The 20,940-nt window shown below is 41.5% G+C and overlaps 1 protein-coding gene across 3 annotated transcripts in view; it reads right to left on the reverse strand.

The window, feature by feature from the left end:
* Positions 1 to 20,940, reverse strand: part of CCAR1 (cell division cycle and apoptosis regulator 1) — a 52,149-nt gene that overhangs the window by 25,170 nt on the left and 6,039 nt on the right. For 2 of the 3 annotated variants that reach the window (XM_075841457.1, XM_075841460.1), the window contains exons 3-9: positions 12,704 to 12,882; positions 12,034 to 12,075; positions 9,600 to 9,632; positions 9,305 to 9,498; positions 7,106 to 7,220; positions 6,822 to 7,020; positions 2,080 to 2,209 (exon numbers count right to left, since the gene is read on the reverse strand). In XM_075841457.1, the coding sequence (XP_075697572.1) occupies positions 2,080 to 2,209; positions 6,822 to 7,020; positions 7,106 to 7,220; positions 9,305 to 9,498; positions 9,600 to 9,632; positions 12,034 to 12,075; positions 12,704 to 12,882 (892 nt within the window). The remainder of the gene's footprint in view (positions 1 to 2,079; positions 2,210 to 6,821; positions 7,021 to 7,105; positions 7,221 to 9,304; positions 9,499 to 9,599; positions 9,633 to 12,033; positions 12,076 to 12,703; positions 12,883 to 20,940) is intronic. The other variant, XM_075841458.1, reaches the window with a different exon arrangement.

The raw sequence follows: 20,940 nt of genomic DNA on the forward strand, positions 1-20,940 counted from the left end.
AATAATGGAGGAATCAGTTTTTTTTTCTAATTTCAGCCCTCAAAGAATTTGTTTTCAGTTTCCCTGTATATCAAACGGTACTTTAAATGGTGCCAATAGAAACTACAATTCCTCCCTCAAAAAATAAGCCCTCACACCACCTCTTGACAGAAAAAAAAAAAAAAAAGTTATGGCTCTTGGAAGGCGGGGAGTAAAAAACGAAAATGGAAAAGCAAAAAAATGGCTCAGTCCTGAAAGGGTTACAGAATTGCAATGCATCTGTCTGCAAATAGGTAAAATGGAGCATGAGAAAATACTGTAATCGCACCTCTACATCCCATAAGAGAAACAAGCAAAATAAAAAAAATCAGGTCACAGACCTCAAGTAGATCTCAGGCTTGAGAGACTCCAGCGAGGGTCGAAATATGTCAGAGGATTGTAAACAATAACAACTTTTTGGGTGAGATTTAGAGTGCTGCCGCCTATTTCTAATTCCTGCATGATGTGGATCCTGAGAGCGTGACCTTATGATGTGCACACCCCGCAGGGATGGTCCTGGAGAAAGTTGTGCTGCAGATCTTTAAACTAGTAGTTCTCATCAGCACTACTGGTGCCATTACATTAACCGGGATTTCCCACTAAGCACATTTAATCACCTATCCGCAGAATAAAGGTGATAAGCGTATGATCACTGGGGGCCCCCACCGAATCTTGACCCCTGTTCCCCCTCACTGCCCAATCGCAGTGAGGAGGATTTTGAATGGCGCAGCGGTCAAACATGTGCGCTGCCGCTCCATTCAATGTCTATGGTGCAGACGGAGACAGCAGAGTGCAGCTATCATACATTCATCACCCATCCTTTGGCTAAATTATAAATGTGCTTTGTGGGATCATTTGGCCATAGCGTTTAGCCTTGCAACACAAATAAGACCCATATTCTGTAGCTGCCACAATGTACATTGTGCTTGTCCATTCTAGAAAGACACTATAGGGCGCATAGTCCATGAGTATTCAAAGAGAACGTGTATTCCCAAGTACAAATTATTACCAATATTAGAAAACCTCCTTAATACGATCAGAAGTGCAGACGTATTGTAAGAAGGGCATCTGTGAAAAAATAATTAAAACACTCAAACATTTATCTAATTTTCCAAAATTGATATGTATTTTTTTTATACGTTCCCTAACATACTGAAAAAGGGCTTCTTCAGGATCTTACAAATGAAGTTTATTGAATAGAGTACAGCAGATGCTCACACGTAACGTAATATGTGTAGTGGTTTAGTCACAGACAGCAGATCTCAGGTACCATTATGTTATATTATTTATTAACCAAGTGTCTGCTGAGCTCACCTGTCCCTAGAGAAACAGCAGGACAAAAAGGCCTGAACCAGCATCAGCTATTTAACAGGTTTTTGGAGTAAAAAAGGTTTCACGTACAATATTAATGAAAAGAACGTGACACACGATTTTGGCCACACCCACAAACTAAAGCCTGATGGCCACAAGACGACAAAGAAAACATAAAAGTGCATACATAAAATATTCCAAAATAAGGGGTGTACATTTTTCTAAAAAACGTTCACCAACCTCGTCAGTGCAATATGATTTCACACACTATACTGCAACACACACTTTTAGTAAGGCCTTATTCAGACGGCTGTGATCGGTCCGTGATAAACAGACCGTATGTCAGCTGCATTTCCCGAACCGACCACAGTTCAAAGAGCCGGGCTCCTAGAAATCATACTTATCTATCATGCTAGGAGCCCCCGCCTCCCCGCGGGAATACTGTCCTGTACTATAATGTTTACAGTATGGGACAGTATTCCCGCGGGTGGAGGGCACTCCTAGCATCATATATAACTATGACGCTAGGAGCCCGGCTCCCTGAACTGTGGCCGGTCCGGGAAATGCGGCCGACAAATGATCCGTATATAACGGACTGAACACGGCCATCTGGATAAGGCCTAATTTTCAGAATACACAGCAGTTTGTTCCATGGTTTGCAGCTGCCTCTATCGGTGTTGTACATATAGTTTGAGCCACCATATTTCTACAGATATCTCCATGTTTATATATGAAAAGGTAGTCACTTACTTTCTGTCATCTTTTCTACTGGTTAGAGAGTCGCCTCGATCAATCCTACCAGAGAATCTTGATGGCGGTTCAATTCTGCGAACTGGCTGGGGCTGAGATACAATGCGAACCGGAGTCTGCAATAAGCCTGCTAAAAGGAATAAATGCAATTGTATGAAAAAGGAGGCATCAAAAGGGTCTCATATTTGGCTACAGGTACAGAGGGGTATATTTTAGCTATCTAACCATTCATTGATTGATTTTTGCACAATCCTGCACATAAAGTCCTTTCATGCAGATAGTCAACAATCAAATACCTGTTTAGCTAATTTCTTTTAAGGCCACTTTCACACGGCAGTATTTATAGTAGTATTTTATCATCAGTATTTGTAAGTCAATACTAGAAGTGGGTCAAGAGACATGGAAGAGGTACGAAGCTTTCCATTATACTTTTCCTCATTGTAGGCTCCGCTCCTGGTTTTGGCTTACAAATATTGATGCAAAATACACAAGTGTGAAAGGGACACTAAGGAGATGAAAAACCTTACATTCTTTTTCCCAAAATCCATTTACAAATCGAAACAAAAAACAAATGTGTATGTGATATAGAAGACAAAACAGCAATTACACTGTGTGAGGTGGAGTGGTACTGATTGACTTTATTGAGCAAGATGCAGCAATTCACGAAGATCTATGGCTTGTAGTGAGTGAAGCTACACCAACAGCACATGTCTAGTGCTCTGACCTATAACATACTGTTGCCAATCATTGATTTCAGGGACAGAGGTTGCAGGACAAACATAAAGCCAATTACCTGAAAATATTTGCATATGGATCCATGTACAATGGATATAAAAATTCTACACACCCCCGTTAAAATGCCAGGTTTTTGTCATGTCAAAAAATCAGTACCAGATGAATCATTTCAGAACTTTTTCCACTTTTAACGTGACCCATAATCTGTACAATTCCATTGAAAAACAAACTGAAATAATTTAGAGGGGAAAAAGAAAACTATAATAACATGGTTGCATAAGTGTGAACACCCTCTTATAATTGGGGATGTGCTTGTGTTCAGAATTTGGCAATCACATTTAAACTCCTGTTAAATAGTAGTCCGTGCCCAGCTTTCATTATTTAAAGTGATTCTGAGTAACCCCATATAAAGTTGAGCTGTTCTATTAGGATTTTCCTGACATTTTCATTGTTGCATGTGACAGCAAAAGCCATGGTCCGTAAAGAGATTACAACACATCAAAGGGATCCGATTGTTGAATGGCATCAGTGAGGAGAAGGGTGCCAAAGAATTTCAATGCATTAGATATACCATGGAACACAGTGAAGACGGTCATCAAGAAGTGGATTACATTTGGCACAACCGTGACATTACCAAGAACTGGATGCCCCTCAAAACTTGATTAAAAGACAAGACGAAAATTGTCCGGGAGGCTACCAGGAGGCCTACAGCAACATTAAAGGAGCTGCAGGACTTTCTGGCAGGTACTAGTTGTGTAGAGCATGTGACAACAATCTCCCGTATTCTTCATATGTCTGGTATATGGGGTTGGGTGGCAAGACGGAAGCCTTTTCTAACAAAGAAAAACATCCAAGCCCGGCTATGTTTTGCAAAGACCTTCATCAAGTCTGCCAAAAGCATGTGGGGAAACGGGTTATGGCCTGATGAGACTAAGGTTGAACTTTTTGGCCATAATTCCAAAAGGTATGTTTGGTGCAAAGCCAATACTGCACATCACCAAAAGAACACCATAACCACAGTGAAGCATGGTGGGGGCAGCAATATGCTTTGGGGCTGTTTTTCTGCAGCTGGAACTTTAGGCAAGGTGCAGGGAATTATGAACAGTTCCAAATATCAGGCAATATTGGCACAAAACCTGCAGGCCTCTGCTAAAAAGCTGAAGATGTAGAGGAATTTCACCTTTCAGCACGACAACGACCCAAAGCAGAACCTCCAACTCAACAAAAGAATGACTTCACCAGAAGATTAAAGTTTTGGAATGGCCCAGCCAGAGCCCAGACCTGAATCCCATTGAAAATGGGGTGACCTGAAGAGGGCTGTACACAGGAAGTGCCCTCACAATCGGACAGATTTGGAGCGCTTTTACAAGGAAGAGTGGGCAACAATTGGCAAGTCTAGATGTGCCATGCTGATAGACTTCTACCCAAAAGACTGAATGCGGACATAAAGTCAAAGGATAATTCAACAAAGTATTGGTTTAAGGGTGTGCATATTTATGCATCCACATTATTTTTGTTCTTTATTTTTCCACCCTAAAAGATTTCCGTTTGTTTTTCAATGGAATTGTACAGATTATAGGTGACATTAAAAAGTGAAAAACGTTTTGAAATGATTTACCTTAGACTGATTTTGTAACATGACATTTTAACAGGGGTGTGTAGACTTTTTATATCCACAAAGCTGCATTATGGATAAAATTGATTTAACCCCTTAATGACCGGGCCATTTTGCACGTTAATGACCAAGGATTATTTTTTGTTTTTTCATGGTCGCATTCCAAGAGTTGTAACGTTTTTTTTATTACGTCGACATAGCCGTATAAGGGCTTGTTTTTTGTGGGACGAGTTGTATTTTGTAATTGTACCATTTTTAGATGCTTATAACATATTGATTAACTTTTATTAACTTTATTTTAGGAGAGAATTGAAAATAAGCAGCTATTCCAGCATTAATTTTCACGTTATAAATTTACGCCGTTTACTATGCAGCGTAAATAACATGTTAACTTTATTCTATGGGTCAGCACGATTACGGGGATACCAAATATGTAAAGGTTTTATATGTTTTTTCTACGTTTGCACAATAAAAACCCTTTTAGAAAAAAATTACTTGTTTTTGCATCGTTGCGTTCCAAGAGCCGTCATTTTTTTATTTTTCCGTCGATGTGGCCATACGTGGGCTTGATTTTTGCGGGCCAATGTGTAGTTTTCATTAGTACTATTTTGAGGTACATAGGACTTATAGATTAACTTTTATTTTATTTTTTATGGGGGGAATGGGAGAAAAGAGAGAATTTTGCCGTTGTTTTTAGCGTTTTTTTTGGACGCCGTTCATCCGGCGGTTTAATTAATGTCCTCATTTTATTGGTCAAGTCGTTACGATCGTGGGGATACCATATATGTGTATGTGTGATTTGTTTTGACACTTTTACTGAATAAAAACCACTTTTTGGGCAAAAAAAGTAGTTTTATTTGATTTTGACTGTAATTATTATTTTATTTTTTTCAACAAACTTTATTTAACTGATTGACATTTTTTTTTTAAGTCCCACCAGGGGACTTCACTATGCGATGTGCCGATCGCATATATAATGCTTTGGTATACTTAGTATACCAAAGCATTATTGCCTGTCAGTGTAACACTGACAGGCAACCTGTTAGGTCATGCCTCCGGCATCGCCTAACAGGCAGTTGCGGAAGACAGACCTGGGGGTCTTTGTTAGACCCCCGGCTGTCATGGAAACCCGACGGCGACCCGCGATTTGTTTGCGGGGGCGCCGATCGGGTGACAGAGGGAGCTCCCTCCCTCTGTCAAACACATTAGATGCCGCTGTCACTATTGACAGCGGCATTTAATGGGTTAAACTGCCGGAATCGGAGCGCGCTTCGATTCCGGCAGTTGCAGCAGGAGCCAGGCTGTGTATAACAGCCGTGCTCCTGCCGCTGATCGCATGAGTACGCTGTCAGTACCCGCACAATCACAGGACGGATATATCCGTCCTCCTGCGCGAACTAGCAGCTGCTGAGGACGTATATATCCGTCCTTCGGCGTTAAGGAGTTAATTTGACACACTGGTCTCCCTGCAGCTGTGGTCTTCAAAAAGTGGCCTTGTTGCTTGTAGCAACCAATCACAGCCCAGCTTTCATTTCTTAAACAGGTCTGGAAAACTTAAAAGTTACACGGTCAGCAAGGCCAGTTTTTATGTTAGACATTTTTGATAAACTAAATCATATGAATTAAATATAAAGCACTAAACATGTTGATTACAAACTTTAAAAATACAAAAAAAGAACACTTGCATTTTGAAAGTTGCAAAAATAAAATACAATTATTTTAAAATTAAAACCTAAACAAAAACTAAATTTTTCCTCTTTAGATCTGAGCATGGTGAAATTCAACTTAGAGACCTTTATAAGTAAACTTTAAGCCGGCCATACGCATTCAAGATAGCCGAACCTGCAGAAATTAGTGGGATCGTCCAACGATCTAATGTATATGGGGCAGCAGCTGTTGCCAGTGGTGTATTTCCCTATTGAAATAAACATGCACCAAAATGCATGTACACGGGGGGAGTCGCAAGAGATGGCTGCCAGACATCTATTTAACGTGCACGGACAGCTTTAAATTATTACATTAAAGGAGCCAACGGGTCTGGATTCTCTACCCCAGAAGATTAGCGGTTATCGCCGAGGGAACGCAGGGCCAGCAGGAGTACCCGCTCTATGACATCCATATGCCCTTATAGGGCGTATGGACAGGGGTGGTCCTGCTGAGACAACCCCTTTAATGAATAAGGGTTACCAAGGGTATTTAAGACCACAACAAAATGTCCACGACCAGCCCACAGACTGCAACACGGACAGTCCTAATCTAGTTCATAAAGATAATGAAGCATCAATGTCAACTGCATACATGCTGAAAAACCATTTTGTTTTGCAGAAAGGTTTCCTTCCATTTTGAGGATGGTACAAAAGGGTAAGAGAAGTTTTGGTGAGATGGTGAGTACCTTTTGGTGGCTGCTGTTGTAATAGAGGAGATGGTTGTGCTTGAAGCAATGGATTTAGAGATGCAGCAGATATTTGGGCCTGCAACAGAGTTTGTGCTTGTGGTGGGGGCTGAGTCTGCACCCCAAAAGCAGCCTGTTGTGCGACAGGTGGCATTACCACTGGGGGATTCTTTATCAAAGGTTGTGCTGGAGTTGGATTCTGCAATGTAGACAAAATTAGAAAATGAAACAGACAGACAATACATCAAAGGGACATTAGGAGACAAGACATTGGGAATATTTACCTGGTTGGGAAGGGTCTGAATCCTTAGTGCATTCCATTTAAATGGCATGTTGGGATTATAAGTGGCTTCTACCAAAACCCGATCTCCAACCTGTGGGGACTTTCCTTTAACAGCACTGGAGAGACAACAGCAAAAGAAGGAATATTATATAAAGTGTACAAGAATCTGTACTCACAAGCTGCCTATTGGCACAAAGCCACCCGCTATTTGGGGTAAAATCACAGTATTACTGCAACTTGAAGACAACTTCAATGGAGAAAAAAAAAAAGTTGCGAGGTCATTTGCGCGATACAATAAAGTTGCTCACGAGTCATGGTAATGTCACGATTTTACCAAGCCTTAAAATGTAGTCTGTCTGCTGACTGTCTGACAGGAAAAGGATAATCATATTTCAAGTTGACCGGTTAGATTTTAGGGTTGCTATATATACAGTACTGTGTTAAAATTTTAGGCAGTTGTGGAAAAATGCTGTAAAGTAAGAATGCTTTCAAAAATAGAAGTAATAGTTTTGTTTATCAATTAACAAAATACAAAGTGAATGAACAGAAGAGAAATCTGAATCAAATCAATATTTGGTGTGACCACCCTTTGCCTTCAAAACAGCATCAATTCTTCTAGGTACACTTACACACACTTTTTGAAGGAACTCAGCAAGAATGTTGTTCTAAACATCTTGGAAAACAAACCACAGATCTTCATTGATTGAAGGATTCAAATCCTTCTGTCTCTTCATGTAATCCCAGACAGACTCGATGTTGAGATCAGGACTCTGTGGGGACCATATCTTCACTTCCAGGGCGCCTTGTTCTACTTTATGCTGAAGATAGTTCTTAATAACATGGACTGTATCTTTGGGGTCGTTGTTTTGCTGTAGAATAAATTTGGAGCCAATCAGACACCTCCCTGATGGTATTGCATGATGGATAAGTATCAGCCTGTATTTCTCAGCATTTAGGACACCATTAATCCTGACCAAATCCCAACTCCATTTGCTGAAGTGCTGCCCCAAACTTGCAAGGATCCTCCATCATGCTTTACTGATGCCTGCAGACACTCATTATGGTATCGCTCTCCAGCCCTTCGGCGAACAAACTGCCTTCTATTACAGCCAAATATTTCACATTTTGACTCATCAGTCCAGAGCAACTGCTGACATTTTTCTGCACCCCAGTTCCTATTTTTTCGTGCATAGTTGAGTTGCTTGGACTTGTTTTCACGTTGAAGGTATGGCTTTTTGGACGCAATTTTTTCATGAAGACCACTTCTGGCCAGACCTCTCCAAACAGTAGATAGGTGTACCTGGGTCCCACTGGTTTCTGCCAGTTCTGAGCCAATGACACTGCTGGAAATCATCCGATTTTGAAGGGAAGTAAGCATGATGGGTCTGATCTGCTTCACTAAGTTTCCATGGCCGACCACTGAGTCTACAGTCCTCAATGTTGCCCGTTTCTTTGTGCTTCTTCAAAAGAGCTTAAACGGCACATCTTGAAACCCGGTCTGTTTTGAAATCTTTGGGAGACACCTTGCTGATGCAGTATAACTACCTTGTGTCTTGTTGCTGTGCTCAGTCTTGCTATGGTGGACCTGTGACATGAAACGGTGTTCTACAACCTCACCTTTGTAGCAGTGTTTGGCTTTTCCTCACCCAATTTTAAGCCTCCTACACAGCAGTTTCTGTTACAGTTAATGACTGTGTTTCAACCTACATTATGAAAATTATGATCATTATCACCTGTTTGGTATAATTGGTTCATTATACACCTGACTATAATCCTACAAAATCCATGACTTTGCACAAGTGTATCTAGAAGAATTGATTCTGTTTTGAAGGCAAAGTGGGGTCACACCAAATAGTGATTTGATTTAGATTTCTCCTCTGTTCATTCACTTTGTGTTTTGTGAATTGAAGAAAAAAAAAACAACTAATAACACTTCTATTTTTTGAAAGCATTCAAACTTTACAGCATTTTTCCATAACTGCCTAAAACTTTTGCACAGGACTATGTGTGTAGGTTCACCTACACTTCATCACCTTAAGACACCTTAAAAGACTTCCCATGAGGTAGGAAGAAAGGGCAGAGTTTTACAGCTACTGAATGAACACACATATTTACTGAATAAACAAGAATGGTAGTAATGATCATCGTGTATTTGAGAAACATGAAATGTACTCTTCTTTTAACGTGACTTAATACATACGTCAACTGGAAAAACACATCTTCATCCACAAAGCCAAACGTTTCATGAAGCTTTGTAACAACCCCAGTGAAAACACGCTGTTTCTGGGGCTGAGCCTGTTGTTGACTTGACCTTGGAGTGGGGTAAGAGACAGTTATCTGCGTGGCCTGCTGGGGTGCAGAAAGGGCAAGACTTGTAGGAAGGGCAACAGCAGGCTGCAAAATAATGGTGACATTCAGTACAAAAGTACCCAGAGAACAGCACATGACACGCTATATAAAACTTTATTCTTTTGTTGTTGACTCCATGTACTCACCTGAGTTATTAATGTCTGCTGAGGCTGCTGCAACTGACCAAAGGGAATAAAAATGAAAACGGGATGACACACAAAATCATACTATAAACGCATGCAAACCTAACATACTGACAACATACCGTAGACTATAGATGCCACTTGGCGTTTTCAAATGTCCCAGCAAGAACCTAAAAGGGGTATTCCCATCTTAGACATTTATGGCATAGCCACAGGATATGCCATAAATGTATGATAGATGTGGGTCCGACACCTATCTCCATAACATGGGTCCCCTGACCCAGTCCCGCCTGGTGAGGGGGCCGATGCATCCGGAGAATAAAAAAAAAATAAGAATTGGCCCAGGATTTGGAAACAGATGAGCTCAATGAACTACGCTGTTTACATAACGCCCATTGAAGTGAATGGGAGTTACATAAACAGTTGAGCAGGGCGAGCTGGGCTGTTTCCATTATTCCCATTCACTTCCATAGAAGTAACGGAAACAGTGTAGCACAGCAAACTCAGCTGTATCTGCAATCCTAGCCACCTCTCCATTCATTCTACGCCTGGATGCGACAACCTCACCAGGCGAGACTGCGTCAGGGGAAGGTCCCAGATGAGAACACCCCTTTAATCAATTAAATAAAAAGCTACATTTTTAAATGAGTTTTGTCCAACCCAGCATGAATGTATGTTAGTATGTACAAGTTTGAATACAAGGAATTAGTGACAAAATCAGCAACTATCACTGCTCAAAACTACAGAGAAAGTAGTATATAAATACACAGTCACAACAAACACTAGTCACATGTAGAAAACCAAATGAATAGTTGGAAATCTTAGGACTTGTGCCTCGCTAAAACTATTTGGATAAACTACTTCTGTTGCAGGTATAAGTTTGTTTACCCATAAAAGTCATGATATGCAACAGACAAAAATGTATTGCAAGACATGGATAGGATTGCCAAGTAGCCAAAATTAGGGATACACACTTGTCTCACAACACTGGAAACCTGCATAGTGATCAAGGTTTTTAATGTCGCAGTGCTGGACAATGCTGGAGATTAAAAATTTAAAAAAATGTGGCTAAACGTTTGGATTAGGGGGGGTCCGAGCACTGAGCCCCCCACCAATCACTAGAACGAAGCAGATGAAGCTCTCGTGTGAGCGCTCAGCTGCTTCGTGTCTGTTCGGCTTTTTCCGGAAATAAATGTATTGTGTACGGACTCAGTCTATGAGCCCGTACTCCGATACATCAGATATCCGGAAAAAGCCAAACAGACACGAAGCGGCTGAGCGCTCACACGAGAGCTTCATCTGCTTCTGCGTTCTAGCGATTGGTGCGGGTCTCAGTGCTCGGACCCCCACCAATACAAACTTGTGACATGTCACTAGGACATTTCAGAAGTTTGTCAAACGTTTAGCTACACTTTAAAGAGAACCTTTCACCTGCCCATACATGTGCAGCTGAGTGAAGCTTGTAATGGGCAGGGCTGCACAAATCCTGGGGCACTTTAAAAAAAAAAAAAAATCCTATCCTCCTCCGTTATTTAGAGATCGGTGCCATTATATTTGGCACCCGATATGTAAATAACCCCCTGAACTGTCAATGGGTCGTGTAATCTCGAGAGATCAGTCTTGTCGTCCTTGTCTGCCGAGAGATGAAGAGTGAGAGCGTATTCGCATAGCCACAACGCCGCTGCTGACGATACTCCTGCCGGCACGGAATAGAAGAATTCACATTCTCTCCTCCTCTTCTGTTCAGTGGTGGTGGCGGCGGTGCGTGCGCGCACTCCTCTCTCCAGCTCTTGCGGTCACACTGTTCACAGCTGATTGGACAGTGTCAGAGCGATAGTAACACACCCTTTTGCCAATTACACGCCCCATTGACATTTCAGGGGGTTATTTAAATATCGGGCGCCAAATATAACGGCACCGATATCTAAATAACGGAGGATGATCGTCAATTTTTTTAAAGTACCCCGAATGTGTGCAGCCCTGCCCATTACATGCTGCACATATATGGGCAGGTGAAAGGTTCTCTTAAAAAAATAATAATAATGTCACAATGGAGGAAATTTACCAAGCAAAATGCAACTGAATTCTGGTGCCAAAAAGGTGGAGGCTAAAGAGTGAGCCAAATTTATAATGTATTTTAGACACCTTTTGCACCTACTTCAACAGTTTCTAAAAACGGTCTAGAAAAAGGGCTGTGGCTCAGAGGAGCTGTGAAATGCAACTAAATTATTAATGGCGCTAAATTATGTTTACGGCGGTGTAAGGAGTTGCGCAGTGTTCAGTGTCATAAAATTATGCATTTTGCAACATTATTGATAAATCTTCCCCATTATGCCAAAATAACAGTATTTCACAAGTAACACTATTCAGGCAATTATAGCAAAATAAGGGAATCAATAAGGGTTTTCATGAAAAGAAATTAAAAATGTATACAAACCTGTTGCTGCACACTGTAAATTTGCTGTGGCTGGGAATATTGCTGTTAAAAAAACAAAAACAAACCATAAATATATATCACAGTGTTATTCATATAATAAAAGTTCGGGTTCAATCACATAACCGTGGTTTTCTTCAGTGTGCTATCTGTACAGAGACCCATTCATTTCTATGGGGCCATGACACTTCAGTGCTTTTTTTTTTTTGCGGAAATGATAAACCATGTCCTATCAGTGTCCGTTTTTGTTGACCTGTGCCGCCATTCAAGTTTCAGGGTCTGCAAAAATAAAAGACAGCACACTGAATCCATGCAAGAAGCCATCCGTGTGCTGTCCACATTTTGTGGATATGTTGCTTGGTAACGCCTGGAAAATCCGATCACGTGACGCTCCTATGGCCGCGAACCACGAAATACAGGTGTACACACGGAATCAACTTGCAGGCATTACGGACACTAGGATCCACAGTTTGCGGCCCGATTAATGGCAACACATCTTTAGCCCCAATGCCGCCAGATATAAAAACTTCAGTTTTCAATTACTGTAAAGTCAGTGTGACACTGGTTCCAGGTGATCTGTTCAACCCAATCTCTTTTGATCAGATATCCTGGAACCAGTGTCACACTGACTTTACAGTAATGTAGAATGGAGATGGACGCAATGAGAATTTACCTGCTGAAGAGCCGCTGCAGCAGCTGCGGCTGCCGCCTGTTGCTGTAGTGCCGCAGTCTGAGTGAGCTGGTAGTTTCCTGGAGAAGGGGCGCTAAGGCCGGCAGCAGCGAGGGCCGATTGCTGAGTGTAGATTGTGGGGGACGTCCCGAGTAATGATGGCTGCTGGACCCCTAGAGGAGCTGATCACACAACATCATGTTATTACATTATATACCGTGTGTCTGTACACGAGACGACATCCCCAGACATAGCCAGAGTGGTAAACGCCCGCAATAATGACAATAGCAATAATAATACAGGCAGACGACACTGAATATACAAGGAAACGTAAAGTCATACAAATCTTAGATCAAACCAGAAGGAATTTTCTGACTGGAAAGTCAGCTCGAGATTATTAGGGATCAAACACCGTTCCACTTGAGCATTTAATTCCAGACAATAGAGGTTTATGGTCTTGTGCCACCAGCCTGGAGTAAAACAAAGAGGTTAACTCACGGCACAATGGCATGGAGAAAATAAAAAATATGGAAATGGAGGTTCACCGAGAACCTCCTGGAGTCAGCAAACAGTTAATATGTTTTCAGTAAATGTGTATGTTCTCCATTATTAAGAGTTTATTGACCAGATCTACATTCATGAGTGAAGATGGTGAAAGGCTTGAGAGCCGGAGGGCACATTATCACCAGCGAGTCATAGTCACAATCCTATAAGTGAATAGTAAATGAGAACACATGGCCGCCTTTATTAGTGCGCCCCGGCAGCCATCTGCTCCCTGGCCAGGTCTTTGTGTGAGAGCCGGGTAAGGGTTAATGCAGTGCTGATTCCCATCATTTGTTTAGCTGACTAAACAGTCATTGGGTAATCGGGGCGTCTGCGGCACTGAACTGTAACAGACATTTCCTATAGTTATTTATAGAGTAGAGAAACATCACAGATATGCAGCATCCAGAGCGCTTCATAAAAAAGTACATACAAACTCAATTATACTACAAAAGGGACATAAAAGGAGAACTATTAGAGAAAAAGAAAAACCGACATTTAATGTACAAAAATAAAAATAAATGTAAAGTGTTTTAGGCTACGTTCACATGTAGGGGATTTGCTGCAGATTTTCCATCCGGATCTGCAGACTGATAATCTGCAGTGGAATACAGTATCAGCAAAGTGGATGACCTTTGTACAAATCTCATCCGTATGCTGCTGACATTTTATGTGCAGAAACTGCCCTGACAATGCATCATCGCTGGAGACCGAATGTGCAGAGAACGGCGAGGAAGCAAGTAACCATTGCATAAGAGAACCAAGGGAGGTGAGTATAGGGTTTGTATTTTTTTTTTTCCCTGCAGTGCAATCCACACGATTTGGTAAAAGACTTGCCACTGCGGATTAGCTGTAGAAATTTTTTGTAACAAAAACGCTAGGTGTGAACTTGGCCTGACGTTATAGGCTACAATATGATCACTTGAAGTTACCGGATGGAAGTCTAACTAATAAGAGATTCTGATGACAACACTTCCTGTTCTGATTCTTGTCAGGTGCGGAGTTGTCATGGGGAACTCACGTGCATTTAAAAATCAACAAATACTCTGAGGACTACACGTCTCGGCCGCTTTCACACGCACTATTTTTCATCAGTATTTGTAAGTCAAAACCAGGAGTTAAACCTACACAGATAAAGAGTATAATGGAAAGATCTGAACCTCTCCCGTGTTTTGGACACACTCCTGGTTGCGGTTTACAAATACTGCCATGTGAAAGAGGCCTTACATATTCTTTGCCACTATAGGCAAGTAGGATCATCGGATGTAGATATTTCTGTATTTGGTGATTTGAATCCACACAAGGTCCACAGGATGAAGAACAGAAGATGTGATCAGTGGTGCAGCCTCGAGTATCTCGCTGTAAATCTGGTGGGGCAGAAAATGTCAGTGGTGGGAGATCAGTGCGGTCAGCCGCCAGCTATCAAGTCTACAGCCATCATAGCTTCAAAACGATCAAACCTCTACAGAAAAGTTACATTAAAAAACAGCGTGCATATTTTTAAAGAGTATCCGTCACCTCCCCTGACTTGTCTGTTTTAGAAAATAATTGTATTCCCCATGAAATAACAATTCTGGATCATCTTATAACGCTTTGTTGTGACGCTCCTGTTATTCCTTTTAGAAACTTATGAATAATTTGCCAACAGGGTGTTTGTTACAAGTTGGGGGTGTCCCTACGGAGACTGACAATGTCCAATCAGTGCAGGCAGAGTGATGCTTGGCAGGAACACACCCCGTTCACAAGGGGAATGGTAACACCCAGTTGTCAATTTATTTATACATTTCTAGGAGGAATAAGAGAGGAATCACAAGAGTTCTAAGAAAACATGTTCCAGAATTGCTATTTTATGGGAAATATAAGTATTTACTAAGGCTGTGTTCACATCTGCGTTGTGGCTTCCGTTCTAGCATATCAGTCAGAGGACCACAAGAACGGAAATTAACGTTTATGTAAAAAAAACCAAAAAACATTGATTTCAATGGGTTTTATTTTTGCATCAGTTGTGCTCAGTTAGGCTCCGTTCCGGCAGGTTTCCGTTTTTTTTGACAGAAGAAATAGCGTAGTCTGCTGCGCTATTGTTTCCATCACAAATTACGGAAACCTGATGTAAATGAGCTGTATGTTTTTTTTTTTTTAACATTGAAGTCAATAGATGACGGGTACAAACTGATATGCCATCCGTTTTTCTCAGTTAGGGCCTGTTCACATCACCGTTCATTTCCGTTCCGGGGTTCCGTCGGGTGAACCCCGCAACGGAAAGTGAAACTGACAGCACAGCTTCCGTTTCAGTTACCATTGATCTCAATGGTGACGGAAACATCGCTAGTGCTTTCCGTTCGTCACCATTCCGCCTGGTTTCCGGTTTTCCGACGGAATCAATAACGCAGTCGACGGAACCCCGGAACGGAAATGAACGGTGATGTGAACAGGCCCTTATGCATTACGTTTAACGGATCAATTTTTTTCTGCAGATGCGCAGACTTAAAATGAATGCAAGAAAGATGCAAAGATAAAAACGGAGCCGTTAAAAACAGAGCATAACTGATGACAAACCGAAAAAAGAGAGAGTTTGTTTTTTTGACGGATCCGGTAAACTGATCAGTCAAAAAAATTTTTTATCTTCGGTTGCATTTAGTCTGGCGTCAGTCTGTCCGTTTTTTTTAAAATTTAAACGGATCCGCTAGAACAGATGCCACAACGCAGATGTGAACGAAGCCTAAAACAGACATGTCATGAGAGGCGACAGCTCCTCTTTAATGAGGTTCATATTCGGCTTTTACACATATCTTCTGCAAGGTCTCCTTTAAAAGTATAGGGCGTAACAAAAGTATTTCGGCACATATTAATTAATAATAGTCCTGCGCTCTATTAAGTTGCTAAATATTCAGTTGCTTCTTAGCTAGACCAGTTTCTGGCAAAGCTGGTTACCATCCATTGTTGGGTATCACTCAGCTTTCCCAGGCCGTTGAATGGCAGATAGGCCTAGTTATGAAGTGAAACAGTTTCCTCATGTTATTGCAGAACTAGACAGATTTTCTGTCACACATGCAGTTTATGATGTTGTTTTTTTTTAATGACATAAAAATTAAAGCAATTAATATTTTCCTAACAACTGTGAACACAGCCACTTGTATCTTCAAACACAGTTGGCATCAAGCGATGCCAAGAAGAGTAACATAAAGCATTTGGCAGGTCTAGTTTTATCGTAGGTTCTGGAAAGCATTTGGCAGAGGACGACATCCCATCTTTCCACACGAAGATCACATTCCCTCTCCGGTTTATATACCTCTTCAAAAAAGTTCTACCAACATTTATGGTGTCCTATGTCTATCAATCCGAGCAACATCTCAGGCCACATTGTGCCGAAGCGAAAAATTGAGAGATGAAGAGTGCGCCAACAAAACCTACCGAGCCTCAGGAAAAAGATAGATAGATCTCTTCGTGATCACGTACAGCACTGTGACAGCAGCCTAGAGAATATTACTGCCACCAAACCTGTTCACCCTTACCAGTCAACACGAGTCAGCAGGGCAAGTCTGTGGTCATGAGATACATGTTGACTAGCAGGAAAAATTATTTCGTATTACACCTTGCTTGTGCTTCTAAAACAGGGTTCAGCAACCTTTGGCACTTCAGCTGTTGCAAAACTACAACTCCCAGCATGCCCGCTGGGAACTGTAGCTTCACGACAGCTGGAGTGCTGAAGGTTGCCGATTCCTGTAAAAAATATCTTCAGATCCTCTCAGAATCAGGATATCAAACTCTGACATCTGTCACAAATACGTTATGAAATGTGAAACTTTCCAGTTTTATGTGAAGAATACTTATGCAATGTTCTAATAAGCATTGTTCTTCAATTCCTCACCATTTTCACGGTGCCTACTTGCAGTCAGTGAATGGAAACATCACCCTGGAACCCAGGACCAAACAGAGATCTGCAATCCCCCCTATGTTTGGCTCACAGAAGTTGCAGGCACCAATAGACTATACAACATTCAGCTGTGAGCAGCACTAGGTCAGGACAGGTCATCAGCCCCTTATTGAAGGCATGAAGGTTTCCATTTGCTCACAGCAAGCAGACATCTTGAAAATGGTGAGGAATTTAAACATACAGATTGAGATTTAACAAACTGCTTTATGGGCAACTGCTCTATTAATCATAATTAGTTCAGGGGATAATTTACCTACCTCTGCAAAATGTATTAGAAAAATGCAGAAGTTTTCATTATGGAGTGATTAAAGGGGTTCTCTCATAAATCGATACTTCATTTATCTACAGGATAAGTGATCAGTATCTGATCCCCACCGACCCAGATAACGTGCTTACCTGGCCGTCCCTGTCCGCCCCAAATGGAACGGTACTGCTCCATTCACTTTCTATGGGGCTGGCGGAGATACCGCTCGGCTATCTCCAGCAGCCCTATTAATAGAACGGCGGCTCAGATCTAGTCAGGATTCGGGGTGTAACAATCAATTCACCTGTTTTGCTGCTCCATAGAATACAATGGGAGAATCACTTTCCCTATTTTCCACAAACATCTGCTGAAAGCAATCTCAAACCTGCAGAATTAATTCTCCAATGTCTCATCATGACCAGCGAACATGAAACCGCAAACAGGCAAAAAACTGACTCCAGAAGCCTGAACTTTACGTCATACAGAATATTGTTATTCATCAGCTATGTAATAAGATGTCCCGGTGTATTATGCAGCCCAGCTAGAGGAGGAGGCAGCTGCTTATAAAGGGTTAAAAGGAAATGTACCCCTTTGAAAGGCTTTTTTTTTTTATATGAAAAGGTCAGTGTGTTTTGTTCAACTTTATAAATATTTTTTATTAAAAATTAGTTTTACTATTTGAGATACAGCTGCTCTGTAGTCTGTATATAGAGCAGCCTTATTCTTCACTATGACCTGAATCCATGAGTCCCGCAGACCTGACTGGTTCAATGTCAGCGGGTCCTGCATATCCACGGTTATCCATCACATCTAAGGTATGAACTAAGGCCTGATGCACACGACCGTGTTCGGTCCGTGATATACGGTCCGCATGTCGGCCGCATGTCCCGGACCGAACACAGTGCAGGGAGTCGGGCTCCTAGCATCACACTTATCTATGACGATAGGGGTCACTGCCTGTCCGCGGAACTACTGTCCCGTACTGTAATCATGTTTTAGTGTGTGACAGTAGTTACGTGGATAGGCAGTGACACCTAGCGTCATAGATAAGTATGATGCTAGGAGCCCGGCTCCCTGTACTTTGTACGGTCCGGGACATGCGGCCGACATGCGGACCGTATATCACGGACCGAACACGGTCGTGTGCATCAGGCCTTAGACGTGATAAATTACAGGTGGATCCTCTGACACTGAAACAGTCAGTCCCGCGGACCTGACGGGAACAGGATTTAGCGCTAGATACAGCTGCTCTGTATACAGGATACAAAGCAGCTGTATCTCAAAAAGGTAATTTTTAATAAAAACTATTTAGAAAGTTGCACAAAACACACTGATTGAACTTTTTATTAAAAAAAAAATGCCTTTGAAAGGATTACATAGCTGTTCATCTGCTAGGAGAGAGAGCGGCTTGTAAAGGGTAAGGCTACGTTCAAACAAGAGTCGGCAACCTCGGGCGTGAAAAACATCACCCATGCGGGACGCGTTGTCACGGTTCCCCCATAGACTAGAGTCTGCGGAGGGATGCGTGACACGCAGTAAAATAGGACATGTCTTATTTTTTCAGGGACAAATCCCATGTTCCGTTGAAACAACGGTCGTGTGAACGGCCCCATTGAAATACATGAGTCCGTGTGACTGCCGTTGTTTCAACTGCCGTTGTTTCAACTGCCGCCACATGCTCGTCTGAATGAGCCCTTAATCTAAGTCTGTAACTACAGAAACACTGCGCCAGAAGCAGTAACGGAGGAGAAGTCTGTGACCGGGTTTACCTCTGCTGCTATTTATTCTAGGCTCCTTCTCCTCCTATTGCTCCGTAATGCACAGGGGAATCCATGAAGGTTTTTAGCCTTATATTTAGCATGTAGGTTAGGAAAACTCCCAATATTTACATTAAACGTGTCCATAGGGCTCCATTAGTGTCCTTTTGGCCTGTGTCAGCCAGGTATACGTCAGTATACCTTTTTATAACAATGGAATAGCGTTGTAGACTACGCTTTTCCATTCCTGCACAAAAAAAAAAAAACCCATATAATTTTTTTTTATTTATTGATATATTTCGCAATTTTAAATTGTAATATGAGACATATGGGATCCAAGGACAGGAAGAGACGAAGGAAGCGCTGGGATTTATTTAGATTTTTTTGGTCATTTTCCAAATGATATATTTTTATGAAAGGTTTTATATTTTCTTCTTGTATTACTTTATACCTGGTTTGCCAGGAAAGGATAGGTTCTCTTTAAGATCAGCAGATGACAGGTCCGCTCTGCTATTAGTCCGTGAATAAAGTGAAACTTATAACTAGGAGTCCGGTGTATTCTTTATTACATCCGATAAGCTAATTGCCACAATATTTTTTTGTGCCATTTGGATTAATAGCAATGCAGACGGTCCGCATGCTATGCTCGTCTGTCTGGAGAGAGGACACGGAGGGCCTATCCTCAGGACAGGCCATCAATATTTTAAAATCGGTGGGGGTCCGAATCTCGGTCCCCCTGCTGATCAGCTGTTTTGAAGGTGCGGCGTCACTCATACGGGGACTGCTTTCCGTCCATTTACTTTACTGCTCAATATAGTGAAACGGTGACACTTGTAGTGGCGGTTCACAGTATTTCACTTTATGTATCGAGTGTTAAAAATGTATAAAAATAAAATGCAAAAAAAAACATCAATTCGGCTATTGTTTTTGTTTTTTTTGCTGTGGCAAAAGTAACGTTAGCTTTATTCTACATGTCGGTATGAAAATGGTAATACCACATATGTATAGTTTAGCACAACAACAAAATGTTATCATTTGGGGGTTCATATAGTTTAATGAATAATTTTTAGAACTTTTTTTTTTTTTTCAGGGTGGGGGAATGGAAAAAAGAAAAGAAAGAAAAGAAAAGAAAAGAAAAAAAAAAAAAAAAAAAAAAACACACCAAGTTTGCAATTCATAGTATTCCAAAGCATAATGGCCTGTCCGTTACCCTGCTCCTGATCTACGGACGTACTTGCTGTGACCGCGTGACCAGCTGGACGCGTATCCTAATGCGGTAACTACCTGCCGCTCAGAACGAGCGTATTCCTCCTGCTTCGTCAACTGGTTAAATAGGGCAGCATATTCAGGCGATCGATCCGCTTTAGGTTTTTGTTTGACATCTGATGCACATTTTACGAATGCGATTTCACTATTGTACCTCCAGTAGACACATGTCCCATATAGCACACAGATTTCCTGTTAATTGATCTTTTTATAGAATAAGCCTTATAACAACACACTGTTCCTTTAAATTAACGTGGACGTATTCATTTCACAGTGTGCGCCACTGACACATAATTACACTGTTATTTTTAGTTTATAATTAATGAATGTGCCTAGCCTATTGTAATTACCTTCTTCATTATTCCAAAGCATTACAACCGGGGACACATTTCAGTTCTTGTTTAGCGGGGGGGGGGGGATAAATCTTTCATCCAGTGACCTCACTCACAATGGGTAAAATATGGAGAGTAAGTGAAGCCTACATTCTCCTGCACAA

The sequence above is a fragment of the Rhinoderma darwinii genome, chromosome 11 (genome assembly GCF_050947455.1).
Source record: "Rhinoderma darwinii isolate aRhiDar2 chromosome 11, aRhiDar2.hap1, whole genome shotgun sequence".
Lineage (NCBI taxonomy): Eukaryota > Metazoa > Chordata > Amphibia > Anura > Rhinodermatidae > Rhinoderma > Rhinoderma darwinii.